Raw genomic sequence first — 24,915 nt, 5'->3', positions numbered from 1 at the left:
GAGCTGTGCTTCACATGGATGAGAAGCCTGTTCCAGCGAATAGAGATTCTCTGAGATACATACCTGTCCCCCCAATATGTCCTGTTTAAGTCACAAGCAAAATTTAAATACTTGGAGCTAGTAGCTCTTGTGCTGTTCATTTTGCAGATATGGAAAAGGTCCACAAGAGTGCATTCCAAAGATGCCTTGTATGCCAGTGTTATACTGCCAGCCCAGCTGTCTGGAATTTTTTAAATAATTCTGTCATTTGTAAGTATTGATATGATTTATACAGAACTGTATGTTATGTATTGAGCTTCAAGATGTAACCGCAGCATACCCTGCTGGAACATAGAAGATTAACTTGCAAAACCTAAGAATAGTTGAGGTTAAGTTGCTTTATAGCTGGGCCATAAATAAAATATGTTATATCTCAGTTTCAGTTCAGTAGCAGACACAATGTCTAGAGTTAGAAGTTTTTTGTATTGTCTTGGAGAAAAGTAATTACTAGGTCTAAAATGTAAAAGTGTTTTATTGTTTTACTACTTCCAAGATCTGAGCAAACGTCCGAGAGATATGCATTTTTAACACAGAGATGTTAAAATTCTGTCAGTTTCTGGTTTAGCTTGGGAACCAAAGTTAGGTGACAAAAAGTGATGTCATCCAAGCTAACCCAGCAGGTGATATCTGATATTGATTTAAGAACTCTCTCTCAGAGAGAGACTATGCATTTTGTATTTTGTCTTTGACCTGCAAACATCCACTCATCATCACAGCTGCACTTGCTATGTTGTAAGTAAGATTTAAGGCATAGTATCTCGCTTAGATATATATAGGAATATAGTAAAGATTAGTTTAGATGTTTTCTGTGTTTATTTGAGACTGTTCTGCAATGTTGTTTTAAAATATTTCCTGTGATTTTAAACTCTGAAGTTACTGTGTTGATTGACTGAGTATTGCCTTGTTCTTTTATTATTATTTATTACATATATTTAAACCTATCTTTGTGAGACATATTTAAGCTCTTAGAGTATTTACATATTTATTTGTGACACTGTACAGACCACTCTAATAGCCTTGCTGTTGGTCAAAACTAGCATTTGGATTATTAGTAACATTACACATTAGAATTGGACACCCTTTGTAAGGGTCTTATAGTAGCTGATAAGGATGGCTGGTGGCAGCTGGAACTACTGTGTAGTCTGGGCAGAAGGGGGCATAGCTAGTAAACCTGTGCCAGTCTTTCCCAAGTGTGTGTTTGTGTATAACTCAAATCTCAAAGAGAGTGTGTGTGTCAGCTACTTGGGCAAGGACCCAAAGCACTGGTTGGACAGAGAGGGCGCTGGAGGTTTTGGCTTGGCCACTCAGCTGAGATCTGAACCATACAACTGTGCCAGTGGGGAGTCTTATTGGGGATCTGGAGAAAGAGGAAGAAACCAGCCTCAGACTGACTGTGAACTCTTGTGTCCTCTTAAGGGAAATTGCACTTTACTGTGTGTGTGTATACTTGTCATCCTCCCATTGTGCATGTCCTTCACTGTTGCCAGTGGTGAGGATTGAGGCTCCTTGATTACTGGGCCAGTGCAGGGGCTTCACAACCAGACATAAATCACCTCTCTGCAGTCTATAGAAAACAGAATATAGAGACGGATTTAATATGATTTGCATAGGACATTGTTTACTCCTGGTTTTGTTTTTGTGAGGAACCTCTGTGGACATTCCAGTTGTTGCATGTGCCTGGTCAGGTACATACCAAAGAGGGAATTATTCTCAGTGATGGGTCTGTTGAGGGCTGAGTACATTGTCACGATGACTTTCCTGGAGGTAGAGCCCATGCCTTTGCTTATAAACTGAGTGACATAGAATGATTTCCTTACTACCTTATTCACATGTTCGTCAAAAGTCAGGTTACAATATACATGAGTCCCCAAATCCCTGACTACTGTGTCTGCTTTTAGGGGTGTTTTATCAGTGAGGTAATTTCCCTTTGTGGCCGACTTTCCAAAGGGTACTATTATGCATTTCTTGACATTGAGTTCAAGTTGTGGCTTTGGCACCAGACATTTGTCTATATTAGATATTCATTTAAGATATTAGTATCTTGGGGGGGGGGGTTCTTTGATTGCTCCTAGCTTGCAATCATGTGCAAACTTGGTAAGCCAGAAGTCCTTGACTTCCAAAAAATAGATGCCCAAGAGGAACGGACCCAGCACAGAGTCCTGGGGACTCCAGTGGTTTCTGGCCTTTTTGCGGACATGGGCATTCCAATCCTAATTTCATGGGTCCTGTCTGAGCCAGGTGGCTATTCAGTGATTTTCATGGGGGTTTATGCCTAACACAGGGTTTTTTTTTTTTTTTTTTTTACAATGCCCAAGTGGGGTATTATATCAAATGCCTTATCTAGGTCAAGGTAGGTAGTATGCACCATTTTGTTGTCATCCTTCTCAAAGAGGTCCACCAGGTTTGTGACTAAACCAAACTGGATGAGTCCAGTGTCTGAAGGATGTTCTTCGTGTTTCACTGTTGCAGTCATCACATTTGGGTTATCTGCCTGCAGGTAGCCCTCAGCCGACCTGAATACCAGAGTCTTGGGATTTCTGCGTCGGATGCTGTCGCTTCTTCCATGACGTCAAGACGTCAGGGGTATAAAACATGCAGCCGACACCATTACATCAGTCCTTCTTGCTGTGCGGTGCCCGAAGCAGAAGCAGTTCGCAAGTGTCAGTCGGCCACCTCCTGAAATTTTCGTTTTTCGAGTTTCAGACCTGAAGTCTCTTAAAAGATAAGTTCCCTGTTGGGTATCCTTTTTTCCTTGCTCTAACCGATGTCAGGAAAAAATTAATAATTGTCTTGCCTGTGGAAAGCAAATACCTCACAGAGATTTTCATTCTTACTGTGTCACCTGTTTAGGCCCAGACCATGACGTCTCTCACTGTCAGTTTTGTGCCTTGTTCAACGCCCAAACTATTCGTCGTCGGGCTATTTTTGTCGCTAAATTCTTTCTCTCTTAATCTCCGTATTCCAAAATGGCTTTGATAAGCCATCTGACTACCGTTCTTCTAAAAAAATGTAAGAATAAAGACAGAGACAGACCGCATAGTTCCAAAACTGCCGACGACGCTACCGTTAAGCTAGTCACCAGTCCGCCGGTACTCAGTGAGGTGCTTTTGCAGCCGCTGATACCCACTTCTACAGATTCGCAGGCCTCTACTGAGTCCCATTCGGAGTCCGGTATGCCGCGAGATGCTTCTTCGACTATGGAACTTACATATGTCTCTACCTTGGATGGGTCTGGAGCCGCTGTGCGGGCACTGGCTTCTGAGGGTGTATTCAGGCCTTACGATTTTCATATTAAACTGACGACTTCATTTCAAACTAAAAATACCGAATTTCTCTGGCCTAGAGTTCGCACTACGCCTAGGAAACCAACAACCAAAGCGCATTCTCAGGCCCACATGGCACAAAAACAAATGCTTAGAATGGCTGAAGACCTTATTACTTTAATTAGGGAAAGTCAGCCTTCCCCCTCAAAAAGACCTAGAACTGATTTTCCTTCTGATACTTCAGATCAGGAGTCTGATAACTCTGACCCTTCTGATTACCAGGACTTACCCTTATCTACCTATGAGGATTCTGATGCAGAGGATTCCATTCCCTCTGCTTCTCCACCAGAAGATTTTTGTTTTGATGAAACCCTGCATACCCTTGGACAGCATTTCTGTTGGGAGAGCCAGGACTACTCTCAGTCCAAAAACAGACTCAGGGAATTTTTAAACTTGCCTCAGTACAGGCCTCTAGCTATCCCTCCTGTTTGGAAATTGTAGATGATGTCTTCTTGGAATCCAGCCTTACCCCTGATACTTTGCCTCCAGCTCCCAGGAAGCCTGACAGGTACTATAAGAGTACCTGACTCCCACAAATTTCTCTTTAAGAATCATGCTGCTGATCCAGAGACCATTTCCCAGGGACCTAAAGGCATTAAGGCTACTACAGCCAAAAATCCTACCCCTTCGGACAGGGATTCTAGGTCTTTAAACAGATGGGGTAAGAAGGTATACACCTCTGCTACTCTTGCTATCAGGGCTTTAAATTGCCAGTTTCATATGTTAAAGTATCAGCAACATATGGAACTAATTAAACAGAAAATGATGTTGATTCCTGATTGTGCAGAACACAAAGATTTACAAGGGTTAATGCATTCTTCTAACTAAGTGGGTAAACCCACTTTGAAGTGTGGTTTTGATGCCTTAGAAGCATCTTGCAGGACTGCTGTCACTGGGTCTGTTCTTAGAAGGCATGCTTGGCTTAAGGAACAAACCTTGCCAGACCATGTCAAAGCAAAATTACTAGATGCACCATTAAACCAAGAGCATCTTTTTGGCAGTAAAGCAGAAGTCGTCCACAAAAGGATGGAGGAAAAAGCTAAATCTATGCAAACTGTTAAAGATTTCTTACAAGTGCAGCCACCTAGATTCAGTAGGCATTGGCCTTCTAAAAACTGGTCTTTTCCAGTCCCTCCCAGACCTTCTCAGTCCTGCTAACCAAATGGATAAACATACTTTGCAATGTGGTTTTGATGCCTTAGAAGCATCTTGCAGGACTGCTGTCACTGGGTCTGTTCTTAGAAGGCATACTTGGCTTAAGGAACAAACCTTGCCAGACCATGTCAAAGCAAAATTACTAGATGCAGCATTAAACCAAGAGCATCTTTTTGGCAATAAAGCAGAAGATGTCCTCAAAAGGATGGAGGAAAAAGCTAAATCTATGCTAACTGTTAAAGATTTCTTACAAGTGCAGCCACCTAGATTCAGTTGGCATTGACCTTCTAAAAACTGGTCTTTTCCAGTCCCTCCCAGACCTTCTCAGTCCAAACCCAGGGACAGCAGACCACCAAGATTACAGTCTCAGGGTATGCACAGATCTAAGCAATGGAGTGCTCCCACATCCAAAACAGGGAGTAGTAAGCCTCCATCCTATGGTAAAATCTCACAATGACTTATCCTTAACTCTTCCAAGCCTTGCCCAAGTACTTGCACCTTTAGGAGGAAAACTTGTCCTGCATGCCAAGAACTGGGAGTACATTACCTAGGACAGATGGGTCTTAAACATTGTTTCCCAGGGATGCATATTCCACTTCCACTCACTTCCAACCCCAAGCGGATGGCCAGACCTTCCCCCAAACCAGTGGGCAGAGGCCCAAAAGCAAGTACTTTCTCTTCTCGATATCAAGGCTGTTCAATCTGCCCCAGCAGAAAAAGGTGACCAAGCTTTTACTCCAGACTTTTTCTGGTACCCAGAAAAGAAAACTCTTGGCATCCTATCCTAGATCTGTCTATTCTCAACACCTTTCTGTTGATGCCAAGTTTCAAAATGCTTAACAGCTGCTTCCTATGCTAGCCAAGGGCTCCTGGCTAGCAACCCTGGACTTAAAAGAAGCTTATCTGCACATCCCCATAAGAGAATCTTGCAGGAAATACCTACATTTCAGAGCAGGCTCTATGCACCATCAGTTCTTTGCACTTCCCTTTGGCTTATCGACTACGCCCAGGGTATTCACAAAATGCCTAGCTCCAGCCATTGCATATTGCAGGCAGAGAAGACTTCAAATTTACCCATACTTGGATGATTGCCTGATTCAGGCGGACAGTCAGGAATTGCTACTAAAGCACCTGGCATTTGTAAAGAAACTTCTAACTCCACTGGGGTACACCATCAACAAAAAGAAATCACATCTAGTACCCAGCCAACAGATTGTATTCCTGGAAGCAAGCTTGAACACAACTTCCCAGATGGCATTCCTCACTCCAGAAAAACAAATTTATTTGACAAGTTACTTCAATCTACTGGCCACCAAAACCCAGCTATCTGCAAGAAAAATACTGCGAGCCCTAGGGTTCATGGCCTCTTGCATTCTACTAATTCCATATGCAAGACTGCATATGACAAAACTTCAGTGGTACTTAAAAAGTCTCTGGTGTCAACATTCTCAGTACCTGGAAAACGATGATCCCTATCATTCCTTGCCTAAGGACAGAGTTCCTTTGGTGGGCAGAGGCCTGCTACCACAACAAGGGACTCCCTTTCACTCAACCCCCTGCTGCCCAAACCCTAACATCAGATGCATCAGACTATGCATGGGGGGCTCACATGGCAGGACAATGCATTCAAGGCAAATGGAGCCCAAAGCAAATTTATTTTATTTATTTATTTTACATTTGTTAACCGGGATAGTCTGACTGGACATGTGTCCATTTACAGCAGATGCCCGGCGAGAAAAGCTCTGAATTAATATACACAAGTAGTGAAACTTAAATTGTAGAAAAAGCTCTACAACAATTTATGTTAATAATAAAAACATTTTTGTACAACTTATATTGTAGAAAAAGCTCTAAAGCAAATTACATTAATAATAAACATATTATTGCACAAGTGACAAACAGGCAAATAACGGGTCAAAGGTACATTTCATAGTAAGAAAGCAAAAGTTAAAATAAAATGCACCTGCATATCAATCAAAAAGAAATGTTAGCTGTACGGAACGCTCTGACAGCCTTCAAAGGCCTTATACTTCCAGGAAAACTATTGGTAAGGAGAAACAACACCACAGTTATGTGGTACATAAACAAGCAGGGGTGAACCCATTCCTACCTTCTCTGCAGATTAGCCGTGGCTCTGTGGAACACAGCATTGAGCACCAAGTGCCACCTTTAAGCTCAATTCCTGCCAAGCAAACTAAATTCACTGGCAGACGACTTAGGCAGAAATCTCATGGACCCACATGAGTGGAAACTGGAACCCAAAATATTCAAGCTTTTGAGGAACAGGTGGGGGGCACCAGAGGTGGACCTCTTTGCTTCCCCTCAGAACTATCAATTGAGCAAATATTGCACCAGAACTCCCCACAGCCATGCTTGGAAAGTGGATGCCCTGTCATTTACCTGGGAAAGCCTCTCAATCTATGCCTTCCCCCCTCTGCCCCTCCTCTCAAAGGTTCTAGTAAAGATCAAACAGGACAAGCCAAGGACAATCCTGATTGCACCCGACTGGCCATGACAGCACTGGTATCCTCTTTTGCGCAGTCTGACAGTAGTGCCACCATGGCACCTGCCTCAGACCCCTTCCCTGCTGTCCCAGCAGGAGGGCCAGATTTTGCATCCTCAGCTACAGACCCTGAACCTGGCTCATCCCCTGAATTCTTCACCAGCAACTCTCAGTAAGCAGGTGCTGGATGTCATTCTTGAGGCAAAAAGGCCTAGTACTAGAAAATCATATTCGGAAAAGTGGAAAAGATGCTGCTCCTGGAGCCAGTCTCAGTGAATTGATACAACTGTGCCTAACTTACCTCACATACTAGATTACTTAACAGAAATGCTCAACAAAGGCCTGTCCTTCTCTTCCATTAAGATTCATGCCTCTGTCATCTCAGCTCATTGTAATACTGAGCCACCCCTTTTCTCTCATCCTCTGGTCAAACAGTTCTTGAGAGGAGCCAAAAATTTAAGGACCCCCCCCCCCCAGGAGAGCCCCCACTCCTGCTTGGGACTTTAACTTTGTATTGGAAAAGCTCACGCTTCCGCCCTTTGAACCTGCTGCCTCAGCGGAGTTAAAATTCCTCTCTTGGAAAACAGCTTTACTTCTAGCCATCACCTCAGGAAGAAGAGTGTCTGAATTGCAGGCCCTTATGGCCGTGAAACCGTTCATTATCTTCCATGCGGACAGGGTTTCCCTCAGGACTAACCCATCATTCATGCCCAAGGTGGTATCTAGTGTGGCTTTGAACCAATCCATTAATTTGCCAACTTTTTTCCCTAATCCTCAAAATAAAGGGGAAAGGATCCTGCACTCCCTAGACATGCACAGGCAGCTCAGGTTCTATCTGGACAGGACTAAGCCTTTCAGAAAATCTGACCAGCTGCTGTTCAGCTTTGCTGCAGGGGCAGAGGGCAAGGCCATTTCAAAGCAAACCATTTCTAAATGGATAGTACACTGCATCCATTTCTGCTACAAACACCATGGGAAACCTACCCCACAGGGGATCAGAACACATTCCACTAGGGATACATCAAAATAAAGGGGAAAGGATCCTGCACTCCCTAGACATGCACAGGCAGCTCAGGTTCTATCTGGACAGGACTAAGCCTTTCAGAAAATCTGACCAGCTGCTGTTCAGCTTTGCTGCAGGGGCAGAGGGCAAGGCCATTTCAAAGCAAACCATTTCTAAATGGATAGCACACTGCATCCATTTCTGCTACAAACACCACAGGGGATCAGAACACATTCCACTAGGGCTACATCAACCTCTAGAGCATTCCGCAGGGGTGTCCCTCAGGAAGAAGAGTGTCTGAATTGCAGGCCCTTAGGGCCTTATGGCCGTGAAATCGTTCATTATCTTCCATGCGGACAGGGTTTCCCCTCAGGACTAACCCATCATTCATGCCCAAGGTGGTATCTAGTGTGGCTTTGAACCAATCCATTAATTTGCCAACTTTTTTCCCTAATCCTCAAAATAAAGGGGAAAGGATCCTGCACTCCCTAGACATGCACAGGCAGCTCAGGTTCTATCTGGACAGGACTAAGCCTTTCAGAAAATCTGACCAGCTGCTGTTCAGCTTTGCTGCAGGGGCAGAGGGCAAGGCCATTTCAAAGCAAACCATTTCTAAATGGATAGTACACTGCATCCATTTCTGCTACAAACACCATGGGAAACCTACCCCACAGGGGATCAGAACACATTCCACTAGGGCTACATCAACCTCTAGAGCATTCCACAGGGGAGTCCCTACCAGGGACATCCTGGGAGCTGCAACCTGGAGCTCTGTACACACTTTCACCAAGCATTACCACTTGCCTATCTTTTCTAAATCCAGAGCTGGATTCGCCACAGCAGTCTTACAGGGCTTGATTGCCAGCCCTAATGCTTCTTAACTACCTCCACCCTTCCTTAGCTTTGGGAATCAACCCAAATGTGATGACTGCAGCAGTGAAACACGAAGAACATAGTACAGTTGTGTACACTTACCATAAATGTAGATGTTCGAGTGTATTCACTGTTGCAGTCCTGGTTACCCTCCCTCCAGCCCCCTGACTTGTCTTTACTTCTACCTATCTTTTTTGTTTGGCATATCTTGTATCATGTGTATTTGCTTTTTGCTGGGGGTATTCCATACCATGTAATTGCTTCCTATTTTGGGGGCATCTGACATCTGGGGCAAGAAAAACTGATGTAATGGTGTTGGCTGCATGTTTTATACCTCTGATAACCTGACGTCATGGAAGAAGTGACAGCATCCGACACAGAAATCCCAAGACTGGTATTCAGACCGGTTGAGGGCTACCTGCAAGCAGATAACCCAAATGTGATGACTGTAACAGTAAATACACTCGAACATCTACATTTATGGTAAGTGTACACAACTGTACTTTCTCTACGTCATTGTTAATCATTCCCTTGAGAATTCTTTCTATGACTTTGCATATTAAACTAGTTAGACTAATGGGTCTGTAGTTTCCAGGATACGTTGATGGTCCACCCTTGTGCAAATGGATGACCATTGCAGTCCTCTATTTGCGTGGCATGAAACTTGTGCAAAGGCTGTTGTTAAATAGTGACTCCAATGGCCTGACAGGTCATATTTATGAGGCATCCTGAAATATTATTTGTGGTCCACTGAAGCTGTATTCTTCGCCTTAGAGAGCTCATCTAAGACCTGCTCCCTACTGGCAGTTGAAAAGGTTTTAATAGATGGTATTTCCTGGCAGGGCGTGAGAGGGGGGTTAAAGTTGGAGCTAAATTTATCAGCCAAATATTTGCCATTTCTCCCATTTCCATGAACATGGCTCCATTTGCCAACAATTCAGAACACTATTGTGTGTTGCCTTTGAGGTTTCGGACATAGCTGAAAAAGGCCTTATGGGTGTCCTTTGCCTGTGATATCAACTGTACCTCAAAGTTTGTAATTAGTCCTGTTAGTTGTCTATTCAATTTGATGAGAGAATTTTTATCTTTTTTTTTTTTTGGTGTTACACTTGCTAATGTTAGCATTAAGCCATCTGGAACAATTATTCTAAATCTTAGGTTTTCAAAAGCAAAAGTGCAGTAAGGGTTCCCTGTTAAAAACTCGTGTTCTGAGAAGCTTGAAGCTTACAAGATCAAGCCCAAATTCTTGTATTTTGTATGCTTGAAGCTGAACTGTGCAGGATTGCAGCACAGTGGAAATTGGGGTATTGATCCTTTCTCCACTGTGGTATGATCTCGATACTGGAATATATAAGTAGCAGGGGGTGCTTGCCCCATGCAAAAAACATGTATTTTTTTTTTTTAGAATTTAAGATCAAGCATTTATGTTCAATCTTGCAAGCTCTGAGATTTTTAGATTTTGATGTTTTAATGTAGAACCTACAGTAACAATTTACCTGCAGCAGGTCCTTACTTGAAAAACGGGGATGTCAAAAACTAGACCAGAAGGAAACTAACTTTTTATGAGAATGTTCACAAATCACTGTTTTGGGTCATTTTTGCTCCCTTTATATAAATTCCTGTATGTCCAAAGCATTTTGGACTGGGCTCCTACCTTCAAAGGTAAATCAACAGCTGTACCTTGAATTTTAATAAAAAAATATAATTTTAAGTAATTTGTTATGCTGCAGTATATAAAATAATAAAGTAACTATATATACATTTTGCTTTTGAAAAGTTTTAGGTTTCTTACTCTAAGGAAAAGGTGCAGATGTCTTATCAAATTACCAGAACTGTAGATGTTTGAGTGTATTCACTGCTACATTCATAACTTCAAGGATCTTTGTCATGGGTTTAATAACTGGTCACAGTTTCGGAGGTCAGACCCTTTCCCCCTGCACTATTGTTACTTCTTTATATAAAGGCAAATGTATGGCTGGCCATCTTCTCTTTCTCCTCTCCGCCCCCCCCCCCAATCCCCAATAACATACCACAGGCAACAAGTAAGACTGTAAGCCTGAGATGGAAAGTCATTTTTAGACACAGCTTGAAATACTGAGTGGCCTCTTACACTTTCTGGACCAATGAAGAGATGGGCAAATATGTCTGGATAAAGGCTGGGAGAGGAAGAAGGAAAGGGTTTTCCATCCCACACTAGACAGCAAAGACTGTAAATATGGTATAGAAATTCCAGCACAGAGCTACTCTCACCCAGGGTAGGTTATTCAACACTGAGTGATGCGAGAAATCATGAACTGTGAGAAACAAACTTTTCATCAAAAAGGGAAGAAAAAAGCTTTCATTTAAATTCTGCTTTAGTTGCATTTACACAAAGCTGTACTTTTTCTTTTCTACTTTTAGTTTGCTGTGGACCTTAGTCTTGTAGCTTCATTTGTAGTTGTGGGAAGATTGTATATTAATGCAAGATCTTAGCATTGTTTATGAATTGTACTGCACTCCTAGCTCCATAAGTAGAATTACTTGTAAAAGCTAGCTGTTTGTATTTTGAACCCTGTCTGGGGCCTTAGTCTTGGAGTTTCATTGTCAGTTGTGGAAGAACTGTGAACTACTGCCAGGTTTGAGCCTCATTTAGTCATTTATTACTGCATTTTTCTGTATGCAGCATTACAGGTACATTTCTGCATAGCCTAGTGTCTTAGTCTGCCTATGGTGGGATTGCAGTAGTGGCAGTATTGCAAATTCTGCTCCATGACTAGTGTTCAGTACATTTACAGCTGTTTATGTTCCAGTTTTGCAGCTAGTCTTATATTCTGCTTTATAATTTACCTGCTTAAAGTTGCAGTCCAGTGCCTTTTTGTTTACTTTGCTACTGCTTTTCCTATTCTTTGTGTCTACCCCAGCCCTCATTGAGATATTAAGCTAAAGTTTCTGAAAGTCTTTCACTGACCTGTAGCTCAGAGTCATAGGACTAGAGTTTCAATATTTGCTTTATTTGAATTACCACATTGATGGTAGTCCACTGAACACAGAAGACGTTATAAGAAGTATGGGAACACAGGCTGACAGCAATTTCTCTTTTGATCACCACATTACCACTGTGGTCAGAAAGTCCTTCTATGTGGCACATCTCATTACTAAGAGTTTTGCATCCAGGAAGAAAGAGGTTATTGTCTCCCTCTACTCTTCCCTCATTAGGCCAGTCATCGAGTACAATGCTCCATTTGGCATGTACCTCACTAGACACCTACAACAACTGGAGAGGCCACAAAAGTACCTCACAAAGAGGATCTTAGGCCTTAAACACTTGTCCTATATGGACAGACTCAAAAAACTCCAACTATTCTCTGTCTCATATCACCTACTTAGAGGCGATCTCTGCTTGACTTACAAAGCCATGTCTGATGCAGCTCTGTTAGAAATGCTACATCTAAAGAAATCCCAATCCCTCCGCACCACACGCTTCAGAGACCTCAACCTCATTACCACAATTAATAGAACATGCTGGAGGGACAGGTTCATAACCCAGAGATTGCCCATGCTATGGAACAGACTTCCCATACATGTCAAGCAGAGCACCTCGCTGACCGTCTTCAAGAGAAATCTTGATGAGTGGATGGGAAACAGAAAATTCACCCCGGGGATAACACCAGTGGTTCTACTCAACAAAGGCACTGGGAACTAAGGTCGGGTGGCACTGTGCCAGGGTAATCCTATGGTTAGGCTTGTAAAGGCCCCAGGGCCATTAGCCTAGTATATACTTATGAACCTATGATTGGATCTCTCTCTCTAGCTGGCCTGCTTCTTGCAGCTTGAATTTTTCCCAACCATCCTACCCTTTTCCAGTTGTGGTTTTAAAAGGCTGTGTCTCTGGCCTCTGCCCCTTATGATAACCTTCCATTGCTGTTGTTTGTTGTGTAAACTATTTCAGTACTTTTCCCACCTGTTGTTTTCCACAGATCCATAATACTGAGTGGCAACCCAGCAAACCAGCATAGTGCTTGAGTAAACATTCCTTACTATAAATCATAAATTCATCCCTTGTCTGACGTCTCTGCCTCTGAAGGACAGTGGCACACCTAAACCATGCCCCAAGTAACATAGACCTCTTAAAGTAACCTATAAGGCACATTAACTCTTATGATGCATTTGGGTTGCATGACTAGGCTTATAAGAGCCCCAGGGATTGTTAGCCTAGTATACACCTATGAACCTATGAAGTAGCTTAGTACAGCTATTATTACCTTGCATTAAGAACAGCAGGTAATGCAGAGCAGGAAAGCATGTTGATAACAGCATGATCTAGATAATGTCAAAAATGTAAATGGATTTCAATTTAGATTAAGAAAGGTATTTTGCAAGCTGGGAGACAATGGTCCACAATATCCTCAAAAATAAGTATCTCTTTTTGTAATGACTCATTTGTTTGTGTTGAGAGTTTATTGTAAGGTCTGCAGTTGCCACAATGAAGACCAGTTCCATGGCACGGTTGGATGGAGCCCTGCCTCTGAACCAGGTTTGATTAGCAGACCTACAACTTGAGGAGACAGTTGGGAAGGGTATAAATGGGCAGCCAGCACTGACTCATTCATCCTGGTGGATTGGATTTATTTTAAGCTTTGATCCCACCACATGCAGGTTTTCTGAGGGATGTCCCAGAATTGCGCTTCTTACCTTATGGACTCAAAACTTGAGCCAGTTGAAAAGTATATGTTCTCCAGCCAAGCATTACAGGTGTGCACCTGGACTGAGCTTGACGTTGTTGGCATTGCACTTTCCCATGCCAGTCATGAGGTAGGGCTGTTATGGCATTCAAAATCTCTTAGCCTTTCAAAAATGATAGTCCAGTTCCTTGTCTGTTCATACCTGGCATCATCAGACTCCGTGAATGGGATGGGAATGGAAGAGCCTGGTGGAAAAGCAAGGCTTGATTGCAGAGGTGATAGGATACAGAAGAAGAATACAAAACAAAATGTCAGTGCATTCCTATAGACTTGAAAGTGGTACCACAGAATTTAAAACAATTTGTTCATATTATTAAGTATATTGCGGCATTTAATGAGTTAAGTGTTGTGATGTAGTTGTATTACCTTCATTCCTTATTTATTTGAGCTATTTTTAATTAAAAAAAGCATTGTAAAGTTCTTTTTGTATCAAAACACTGCCCAAGTAAATTTAGTGTATCCCCTCAGTTATGTCAACTGAGGAGTAACATTAGGTGCGTTCATAGAGTTTAATGGACACATCTTTGCACATGCAAGATGATACATCCATTAAAGTCTGTGGATGCACCGCACACTTTCCCTAAGTTAATATCACTGAGGATAAAGATTACGGATTAGCCTCAGTGACAAAATCAAGAGAAAAGTGGCATTTTTCAAAAATGATTATCAAAAAAGGAGCAGCCAAAAACGATCACTGATGGAGTGAAAATGCTGTTTGGCACATTATGCATCACATACTGGGGGGCAAGGTACATTCACTTTTATGAACAAATCACTTTAAAGAAATTGTACTGAGCTACTGTATTTCAAGACATGGTCTAGAGTAAGTTTTGTTGAAACAAGTAACTAAAATTAATAGTATAAATAATAGTATGTCTGTCATGTCTTAGAATGGAGGATTGTTTGCATTTCATTATGCATATGCTGTTAAATGTGCAGCTGTTCCATAGTTCAATTAATGCATTTTAAAACTGAGGTCAGAACACATTTCCCCTGCTAGGCATTACATGTTCCATAAATTTAAATGCAGTCACATTCTTATACTAATGTAGTATTTGCATTTAGTAATTTCTAAATCTTGCTAATCTTTTAATTATCAAAATCTAATGAATAATCAGTGTTACTGTTGTATGAATTTCAGTATTAGTTCAATAAAAATGTATGTTATTTAATGTTGTTCAAAAACATTTTGATGCAATATCCTTCTTTGTTGTTACAGGTAATGCAGAATAATCATATAGCATCTGTTACACTGTATGGCCCATCACGGCCCACCAGACCACCTCGAGCAGCAGAACTTCCCCAGTGATCAACCTTGTCACATTCAGCATGTTACATAATAAATGACGGTGTGCCTTGATTTGCTGCCACTTACCACCCATGACAGCATGGTTTGATTTTTTGGCCATATGGTATTGAGGACTACAGTTTGTCTCTCACTGTAAGGCATGGCCATAGTGGTGGGAGAGACGCAGCATTGCACCTGCGACAGTGTTCTTCTCACCTCTTTCTCTCTCTCTCTGTCTCTCTGTATTTATTGTTTACCTTTGACAGCACAGACTAAAGTTAGGTTAGCATCATCATTTAACTGGTCAGGAGACAGGGAGAGGTAGAAAGCCAGGAAAGCAGTATCACTGACTGCAGTTTTGAAGCACAAACATTCTGAGCCTCGGAGTCTTGGAAGGCAGGTGATGGTTAGCCTGTGTGTATCTTTGTTACTGTATTATTAGTGTGGTAGTCACACAAGATACTCACCTTGTATTTTTGACTTTGTGCAACATATGTTATGTACATGGGATCACATGTACAACTGCCAATTTTAGGCATTAAGTCTCTATGAAACATCAGACTGTAGCTTGTGTATCAGACTTGGTTGTAACATTTGCACTACATTCACTTTAATTACTTGATAAATGTGTTATTCACTGAACAGCATCTGTGTGTCAGGTGCTGGTGGTGGGGGGGGGGGATATTTAATATAGTCTGCACATAAAAGCTTGGAATATATTTTCCTTTGAGGATGGTGGCTTGGATAATGTCACCCCATCTCAATAATATCCATTTGATGTGCTACAGAAGTTGTTTTTGCCATAATAGGTTTACTAATTTTCATGAGTAATATTTTATCCTTTTTAAAAATTCTGATATGTGTCATACTCGAGTAAAATTTTATTTGAAGGGTTTATAGACTAGAAAGCATTGTTTCCTAATATTACCTGGCAATATTACAGGTGACTTTGTGAAAAACTGATCATCTACTTGCATTTAAAATTTTTCAAATGAAAGTACTTTTGTAAGCAAAGTCCCACATTTGTTTGTCCTTCAAGCTGCATTTGAGAGTAGCTGTACAAGCATGACATAGGAATGGTGGACAAGTAGATGTTCTTACAGATGCTGCCAAAAACATCTGACTTTTGAGTAGCTGATCTTTCCCCAGGTTTTAACCAGTTTACACTCTTGTCTGCTAGGAGCACGAGCCACCCTGTCATTATGACTTGTTCTAGATTAAAATGTGTACATTTAGCATTGAAAGAGACTGTACTTGAACTTAGGCTTTTGTATTACTGAGACAACTGACAGTGAGGGGATGTATGCCTTCAGATATCAGCAGCTGTACTAGGAATTAGGGGACATCAGAGATGTCTTTGCTGCATTCTAAAGCTTTTTGATTTAAGTCACAGTAATATTGTATTAGCAGGAAACAGTAGTAAGTGGATTTGTGTAATCCCAAGACTAAACCTGGAGTACTTATAGTTTATTAATCATGTAACTGATGTTGTCAGTTTTCATTCATTCCTCAACAGATAGTCCAGATCTGACTCGGCTGTTACACTAGCTCATGGCCACCAACAAACTCTCAAGCTCCTTTCCTACCCACAATGCACTATACCTAACCTCCCTTAGATCTCGTTTGCCACTTTTGTGTCTAGATGTGTTCGCCTTCACTCTCAGGCTATTTCATTAAGTAAAATTTTTCAAATTTACTCTTCAAATGCTTAGCCTGTCATAACTTTCCTACTTTGCTAAAAGGTTTATTCCATTTCCTTATCTTTCAACGCTATATATCCTTCTACACTTTTAATACACTAGATAGTGTATTCTTCCTACCATTGTTGGTAGGCCTTTTCTACTCAGTTTCCTTTCTGATTTTGTAGTTAAACTTCCTTCCTTTAAAAAAAAAAATCTAGCTTATTTCTCTGCATTTTCCTTTCGCTGGTGGCAATATTTGGATTGTTACTGTCTGGATAGTTAAAATAAAAATGTTAAGCCTTCTCTTGTTATCTGGTTTTACAAGTTTTTCACCATTAACAATGTCTGATAAAGACGTCAAGAAATGTGAGAACGATGCCATTTTCGGATGCCCACATTTTGTGTGTGTACTGTTTAGGGTCTGAGTTCCTAGACCAAGACTGTGACAGTTGCAGTGGGTTCAACCCCAGAGCTTTAACAGAAAGAAAAGACAAGTTAGTATTCAAATGTTTATTGCCAACGCCTTTCTCTCAGGCCATCTCTGGAGTTCAGTCTCCCAAGGCAAAATCCAAGGGCCCTAAAAAAGTCCAGATCTTCAGCTTCTACTGCTTCAACTTCATCAGAACCAAAGAAAAAGAAGTCAACATCGGATCCGACATCTCTTGGGATCCGACCATCCTCAGATCTGATCAGATATCTGGCAAGTCCTACCTCTGATCTTAGAGAATGCACTACAGATCTGAAGTCCCTGGATCCTAAACCATTGCCACATACTGTATATTTGCCCAGTGTGGGTCCGGTACTGTCTAGGGTGCTCTCCACTTTTTTGGAGCGGCACTCCAAGTCTCCTTCAGTGGTATCCTGTCGTTCCTCCAGAAGTCTCACAGAGGCAGATGTGGAAAGGATGATGAGATTCTTCACAAAGCAATTTCAGAAGGGAGTCTTCACAGTTCCTACCACTTCGGGTCAGGACACCATGCACCTACTACTCCACTGATAACTCTTTCTCTGACCCAACCCATGGTGTTAGAGTCCTCGGATCTGAGTGTTCTGGGCCCTTCTGGTTTGGATCTGAATAGAGCATTTTGGATCTGAGTGCACTGGTCCCGACATCTTTGGATTCAGATGACTGTCAAAGCCGAAGCTTCCAGGTCAGATCCAAGGGGATAGGATAAATTCCAAGATTTTCAGAGCCATCTCTTCCTCTCTGAGCTTCGGCATTGGACAGCTCTGCTCCAGCTTTTGCCTCGGGTGGACAGCTGTCAGAGTGGAGGGAGGTGGCGGGCCAGAAATTCACTTTCTCAGCTCCATTGACTTCCTTCTCTCCTGAGCAGGATGTTTTTGAGGTTGTGAAGAGAGTTTTCTGTGCTCTGGCAGGTCAGAGAAGGGTCCTTCCCTCTCAGATCCACCCTTGACATCTCAGCTGATTTTGCACAGTGATCCTCAACATTCTGCTGCACGAGGATGGCCATCCCAAAACTTCTAGACTACCCAGCTGGGTATTGTCATCTGTCCTGATACTTCTCCAGATCATCCCACCGAAGAAGTCCCTAAGAAGAGGACATGCAAGAGGATGCACTTGGACTCTCTCCAGGTGTCCATCATAGAGGATACTGACTTTGATGAAGGAGAGGGGTCTTCCAAATCACCACATGGCGACGTCTCATTTGGAGACATCCTTGAGATTCTTAAACAGAAGGGTGGTTGGTCTGCCCAGAACCCAACTTCTGAGGAGCCAGTTTTTTCTGGAAGCTTTTGGGACTGGTCCATCTACCTCCCAGGTTACCCCACCCACCCACTGATGAACTTGTTGATTTGGTTTCCCCTGTAGACCAGACAGGATTCTGGCTCCACCAGTAAGAAGAGAATGTTGGAGTAAAGGAGTACCAGTTGATGCAATGGTCATGGCAGCAGCTACAAAGAAGGAACTTGCAGAACAGCATTCCACAGTCCATCCTCTCAGTACAGAATTTAGGACACTAGACAGATTTGGAAAGTGAGTTTATGCTTCAATGACATTTGCTGTCCAATGACTGAACTACTTGGCACACTTCACAAGACTGCACAGGGACTTGATTAAGGAACTTTCAAACTCCCATTCAGTGGCCACTACTGCAGAGGCTCAGATGTCTGTGGCCTCACAGTTGGCTACCCTTCAATCTACTGCAAATTCATCCATGAGGCTCATCTTGCAAGAAGGAGCCTCTAGCCACAGGTTCAGGTATTTCCATCAGGAGGCATGCCTGGATGTGTCAGTGTGATTTTACGAAACCCTTCAACTCATCTTTCGTCAGTGCTTAATTTGATGGGTCTTCTTTGTTTGGTCCCACAGTAAAAGACACACTCTCCAGGTGTGAGAAAGATGGAAATACTTTGTCTGCAGTGGGCATACATTTTTCAACCCCTCAACGGACATTTTCTAGGAATCAAAGGGGAGGTTGAAAAATGTGGTTCAGGAAGTCTCAGGATCCTTTCCAGGATATACTTGGGGTAGTTCATCCAAAGGCCGAGGGTGGATCAATAATTGCAGAAGATGCAGGAGGCCCGCAAAGCCAAGGGTCCAGAGATTCATTTTCCAACATACCCATTCACCGCTCCTGAACGGAGGCCTGATTGCCTTTCTCTGGATGCAGTTGGGGTCACTTATCTCTGCACCAGGAAGCCTGGCTAAACATAACAAAGGACACTTGGTGGCAGAGAATCATTTCCAGAGGTTATATTATTCCCTTTTCCCTACCACCTCTGTTACCCAGGACAATACCTGATGTTCCTCCCAGTCAGAGGGAAGTAGCAGCACTAGAAATCCAAAAGCTGCTAGAAAAAGTCATCCAAGAGGTCCATCCAGACCAAATAGAATCCATAACTTACTCAAGATTCTTTTTAGTGCCAAAGAAGACGGGGACTGGAGACAAATTTTAGATCTCAGTGTGTTGAAAAATCGGTTTGACACACCAAGTTCTGGATGGTCACAGTACAATCCATTCTGTTATTTCTGAGCAAGGATGACTGGATGTGCTCATTAGTCCTTCAGGATGCGTACTTTCACATAAAAATGAACAGGCAATCCAGAACAAACTTATGCTTCTGGCTGAGAGCCAGTCATTACCAGTTCAGAACACTGCCCTTTGGCCTCACCACAGCCTCCAGGGTGTTGACCAAGTGTATGGCAGTAGTAGCAGCTCACTTGAGATTGCAGGGATTCCAGGTGTTTCCATCTGACCAGGTATCAGCTGGCACAAGACTAAGTGTTGCAGACTTGTTCACATCGTGGAATAACTATCAGTTACAACAAGTCACAACTGCAACTAACTCAGACATTGGAATTCATAAGAGCAATGTTCAACGCAGTATCTATGGTAGCATCTTTTCCTTTTTCGAGAGTACAGACAATAAGAAATCAGGTCAAGAAAATAATTTGCAGTACCAGAATTTCAGCCCGATTGATTCTGCTAGCCCTCAGATCAATGTCAGCGGCGATAATTATAGTTCCCTTAGCAAGATGTCACATGAGAATTCTGCAATGGATGGACCAAACACAAAGGTCAGTTCTCTCTCAACCAATGTCGACAAGATAAGAATAACTCACCTATGCAAAAGGTATCTTTCCTGGTGGATTCTGTCACAACTACTGTTACAGGGTCATCATTTCATTCTCCCTTAGCCCAAGGCCATAGTGACCACGGACACTTCAGTGCTTTTGGTGTTGCAAACATTCCAAAGCTCTCTTCCTCCTGGGACAGTTGTGATCCAAATGGACAACATGTCAGTAGTTTGGTACATCAACAAACAAGGGGGGAACCAGATCTTGGCCCCTGTGTCGAGAACCCCTAAGGGTGTGGCAATTAGCGATTTCTTCCAACCACTTTCTAGCTGCAGTGCATATTCTGGGGAAGTCCAGTGTGACAGCAGACAAACTGAGCAGGTCCATCTTATTACCTCACGAGTGATCGCTCAACAGCAAAGTGACTGACAAGATTTTCCATAAGTGGGGTCAGCCTTGCTGTGATCTTTTTGAATCTCCCCTAAACAACAAGTGTAGCAGCTTCTTCTCCCAAATCCCCTCATCAGGGAGTCACAGAGGGATGGCCTACTCCACGATTGCCCCCCCCCCCCGGTCTCCTGTACGCTTATTGTCCGACTCCTTTAATTCCCAAATTCCTTCAGAAAGCAGCCAGAATGACAAGCAAATTCATCCTCATTGCACCTTATTGGCCTCGACAGATTTAGTTTGCCTTACTTTGGACTCATCTACGGTACCCATCTTGGATTCCAGACCTAAATCCAGGCCTTCTGTCTCACTTCACAGGCATAGTTCACAAGGACATCTCAAATCTCAAACTGCTTGGTTTCTCCAATTCCATTAATAGCCAGGTAACCTATGCTTTCTTTGCCTGTCCGTTATATACTGTTATCTTCCCGTAAACCCTTTATGAGGAAAGTCTACAGAAGTAAATAGGAAAGATTTGTTTATTGGGCAGAGCAGAATCAGGTAGACCCCTACTCAGCCCTGATTCATTCTGTTGTTGAATTTTTAGCAAGTTTATTTAATGAGGGTGCTAGTTCATCGACTATCAAAGTTCATCTTGCAGCCATCTCTAACTTTCATGTGAGGTTTCAGAATTCCTCCCTGGCTTCTTCTAAACTGTGCAAAGACTTTTTGAAAGGTACCCTTTTACTCAGACCTCCTTATAAAGATCCCGTGACACCATGGGATTTAAATTTGGTACTGCAAGCCTTAACACATTCCCCCTTTGAATCTGCAGCTAAATGTGATTTAAAATTCTTGAAGTGGAAAACTGTCTTTTTAGTTGCAATTACATCTGCTAAAAGAATTTCAGAACTTCAAGCATTATCTTCTAGGCCCCTCTACTTGATTTTCCACAAGGATAGGGTCACTTTATGTAGCAATGCTTCCTTCCTACTTAAGGTGGTGTCAGAGTCCAACATTAAAAAGCCATTAACCTGCTAGTATTCTTCCCAAACTTTACAAATAAAAGGAGAATGTATGCTGCACTTACTGGATGTTCATTGGCAATTACGTTTCTACCTGCACAGAACAAAAGAAATTAGAAAGACAGACCAGCTGTTTGTTTCCTTTGCACATAACCAGTTGGGCGAATCAGTTGCAATGATAATTCTAGCTAGATGGTTGACATATTACATTTCATTTGTCTACAAAAAATTAAATCTCCCCTTACTTAAATCACTAAAGGCGTATTCAACTAGATCTATGGCTACTTCCACTGTATTCCAGGCTAGAGTATCCATGGATGATATATGTGTGGCTGCAACTTGGTTGAATCCCCATACCTTTATCATTCATTACAAAGTAGATCTGTTCTCAAGGGGAACAGCAACATATAGTTCAACCATACTCAGGAATATCCTTCCTTAGAGTCCTCCCAGGAATTCAGGTAGCTGGGGACTCTGTCCCATCTCTTGAGGAATAAATGAAAATTGATGGCATCAGATAAAGAAGTTATGTACTTAACATAACATTCCATCTGTGTTGTCCATTTTCATTCTTCCTGAACTCTCCACCCTCCATTTCTCAAAAATTACTTCTGGAGGAATGAGACTCTTAGGGACACCATATGTCCACTGTGTTGAAATCCATTTATGGCAATTGTTTTATAGTTTCTCTCTCTAAAGCTGCAAGTAGGATTGGAGGGATGTTAGACATAGTGCATTATGGGTAGGAAAGGAGTTGAGAGTTGGTGGCCATGAGCTAACGGCCAAGTCAGATCTGAGTGTCGGATCCGAACCCATCTCTTGAGGAAGAATGAAAATGTACAGCACAGATGGAATGTTATGGTAAGTACATAACTTATTTTTCTTTTTAATGCCAAAGTTTTAGCCAAAGACATATTTTAGACTGAAAATAATACATTTTTATCATTCTTGGTTTTAACAGAACACCCTGACCACAATAAAAATCACTGGCAGTTTAACAAGCAGGGGCTGCACACTTTGTATATCAAATTAGGAAAGAAACAATTTGAAGTAGTCCCACATCTGTCTTGTATTTGTTCATACTCAAACTGTACTTTTTGGAAATATGGATTATTCCATTTTTAAAGTAAAATAAATATTTAATTTTCCCATGTTAAGTAATTCAATGTAGAAACTTGTGATACATGACTAGACTGATTTTGTGCATTTTTCAATGTGTGTACAGATTTGTAAATACTGATTTTTTTTATAATTTTAACTACATGTACAGTGTACTTGCCTGTATAGTTATTACTGCTGGAAAAAGAAGGCTGTATAGGCTGTATATGAAAACTGTAACTAATGTTTGAAGCCTGGACCAGTAGCAGAGACTTGTGTCTTTGTGTTTGATGGTATTATTTTGCATTTAGTCTTCCTGTCTGCTGCAGAATTATAGACTGTTGTATTGAACCCATTGAAATATAACTGATGGAAGAAATGTTACTTTTCTTTTCTTTTTTTTTTTTAATATGTAGCTGTCAGTTTGCTCAGTTCTTACTGAATCTGCTGTTTCCTGTGATCATTGCTTGCTGGGAAACGTGTTGTGCCTCTGAATTTTTCTTTTCTTTTCTGCACATTTCTTGTGTAATTTTATAACAAAAAAAAAGAAATGCATTGTGAGCATGTATACTGGAAGGCAAATAAAGGACGTCCTGATGTTACTTTTGTGAGTAACTGTGTGTATGTGTTACCTCTGTCCCCAGAGTCATTCCTGTCAGTGTCATGGACCTGCACTTCTCCACAATTTCTCTGGCCAGCCTATTTGAAATGGGTATCAGTCATTTATTACTCAAACAGCATAGCACTGTGTGTGTGTGTGTATGCATATATATATATATATATATATATATATATCTACCTCAGAAGATCGACAGCTCATTTGGTCGAAAACCAGTATTCAAGGCACATAACAGGGATTTGCCCTCCTTCCCAATGTTGTGTGACCCTGGAATTGGTATATATAGTTAGGGGGGTTGTGGGGAGTGAAGCTCCCCACCTATTTTCGTTTAAAATGTGTAGTTTTTGTTGTATTTTCATGTTTTTAAATGGTAATAGGTGGGGGGGGCTGTGCCCCCCCCCACACCCCCTAACAATATATACCAACTCCAGGGTCACACAACATTGGAGAGGGGGGGCAAACCCCTGTTATGTGCCTTGAATACTGGTTTTTGACCAAATGAGCTGTCGACCAAATGAATGTCGATCAAATGGTCTGTCGATCTTCTGAGGTAGACCTATATATATATATATATATATATATATATATATATATATATATATATATATATATATATATATATATATATATATGCATATCTATCTATATATATGTAACTAATGTAATATCCTTGGTGGCAAAAATTTCACACACATTAAACTAAAACACCAAAATCTCCAGCAGTACACCGCACATCACACCTCTCCATGGCCATCACAATAAACATAATCCGTCATATGCTAAGGTTCTAAAGATTAACTTGCCTATGCCTCAAATACCTCCAAAGTCCAACATGGGCGCAAAGCATACTTAGCATATTAAGCCTGCTTCCTCACATAGCACAAGGAGTCTCAAAGTCACAGATGCTGAGCTCGTACCGAAGACATTGACTGTACCAAGCATTCTTGTTGTAGGTGATGCCATAGTCAGACGTGCAAATGTGCCTTTTACCAGGCTGTGCAAGGAAAGAGTGATGGTTAGTTGGTTGTCTGGTGTGAATGCCTGTCAGATCACACATGCAGTCAAGTCCTTGAAAAAGTACCAGTATGACTCTGTCAGAGCTCATACTGGTATCAATGACGTGGGGAAGACCTCCCTGGATTATATGAAGAGGGACATGATGGAGCTCTTAGACTATATATCTTAGGCAGGTAAAAGCCTAGCATTGAGCAGCATTCTACCTTCTCCAATGATGATGCCGTGATAGGATCAAAAAATAATTGACTTCAGTAATTGGCTTAGTTTTGGTGTCATTCAAAGGGGGTCCAATATTTGTCGGCCTGGGAGGAGATAATCAACAGAGAGTATGATGCTTTGCAAGGGATGGCCTGCATCTGTCCCCTTTAGGGTTTCAATTATTGAAAAATACATTGTCCAACCCCATAGTGCCTTTATTACGCAATGCCAACCTGTATAAATCTAACAACTTAACAATCAAGTAAAGGAAATTATGAAGGTGCTACTGATCAATACTGGGAGCCTGAGCAAGAAACTGTACTGTGTACAAGCCCTTCTCATCCTGGAAGACATTGACATCTGTGCAGTGACTGAGACTTGGTTTAACATAGCGGAGAGTACTCTGGCTATACAGGGCTATAATGCCTTCCACACATTTCGAC

The 24,915-nt window shown here is 41.8% G+C and overlaps 1 protein-coding gene across 1 annotated transcript in view; it reads left to right on the top strand.

Moving 5' to 3' along the window:
• PHAF1 (phagosome assembly factor 1) overlaps positions 1-23,240 on the top strand; it is a 1,784,739-nt gene extending 1,761,499 nt beyond the window's left edge. Inside the window, exon 16 of the mRNA XM_044081838.1 lies at positions 14,837-23,240. Coding sequence (XP_043937773.1) covers positions 14,837-14,926 — 90 coding nt within the window. The 3' untranslated portion in view covers positions 14,927-23,240. The remainder of the gene's footprint in view (positions 1-14,836) is intronic.
• The last annotated feature ends 1,675 nt before the right edge of the window (positions 23,241-24,915 follow it).

Source organism: Protopterus annectens, chromosome 8.part1 (assembly GCF_019279795.1).
Source record: "Protopterus annectens isolate FY-2018-M chromosome 8.part1, PAN1.0, whole genome shotgun sequence".
Classification (NCBI taxonomy): Eukaryota; Metazoa; Chordata; order Ceratodontiformes; family Protopteridae; genus Protopterus; species Protopterus annectens.
The sequence above is the reverse complement of the archived record's forward strand: the minus strand, read 5'-3'. Positions and strand labels throughout refer to the sequence as shown.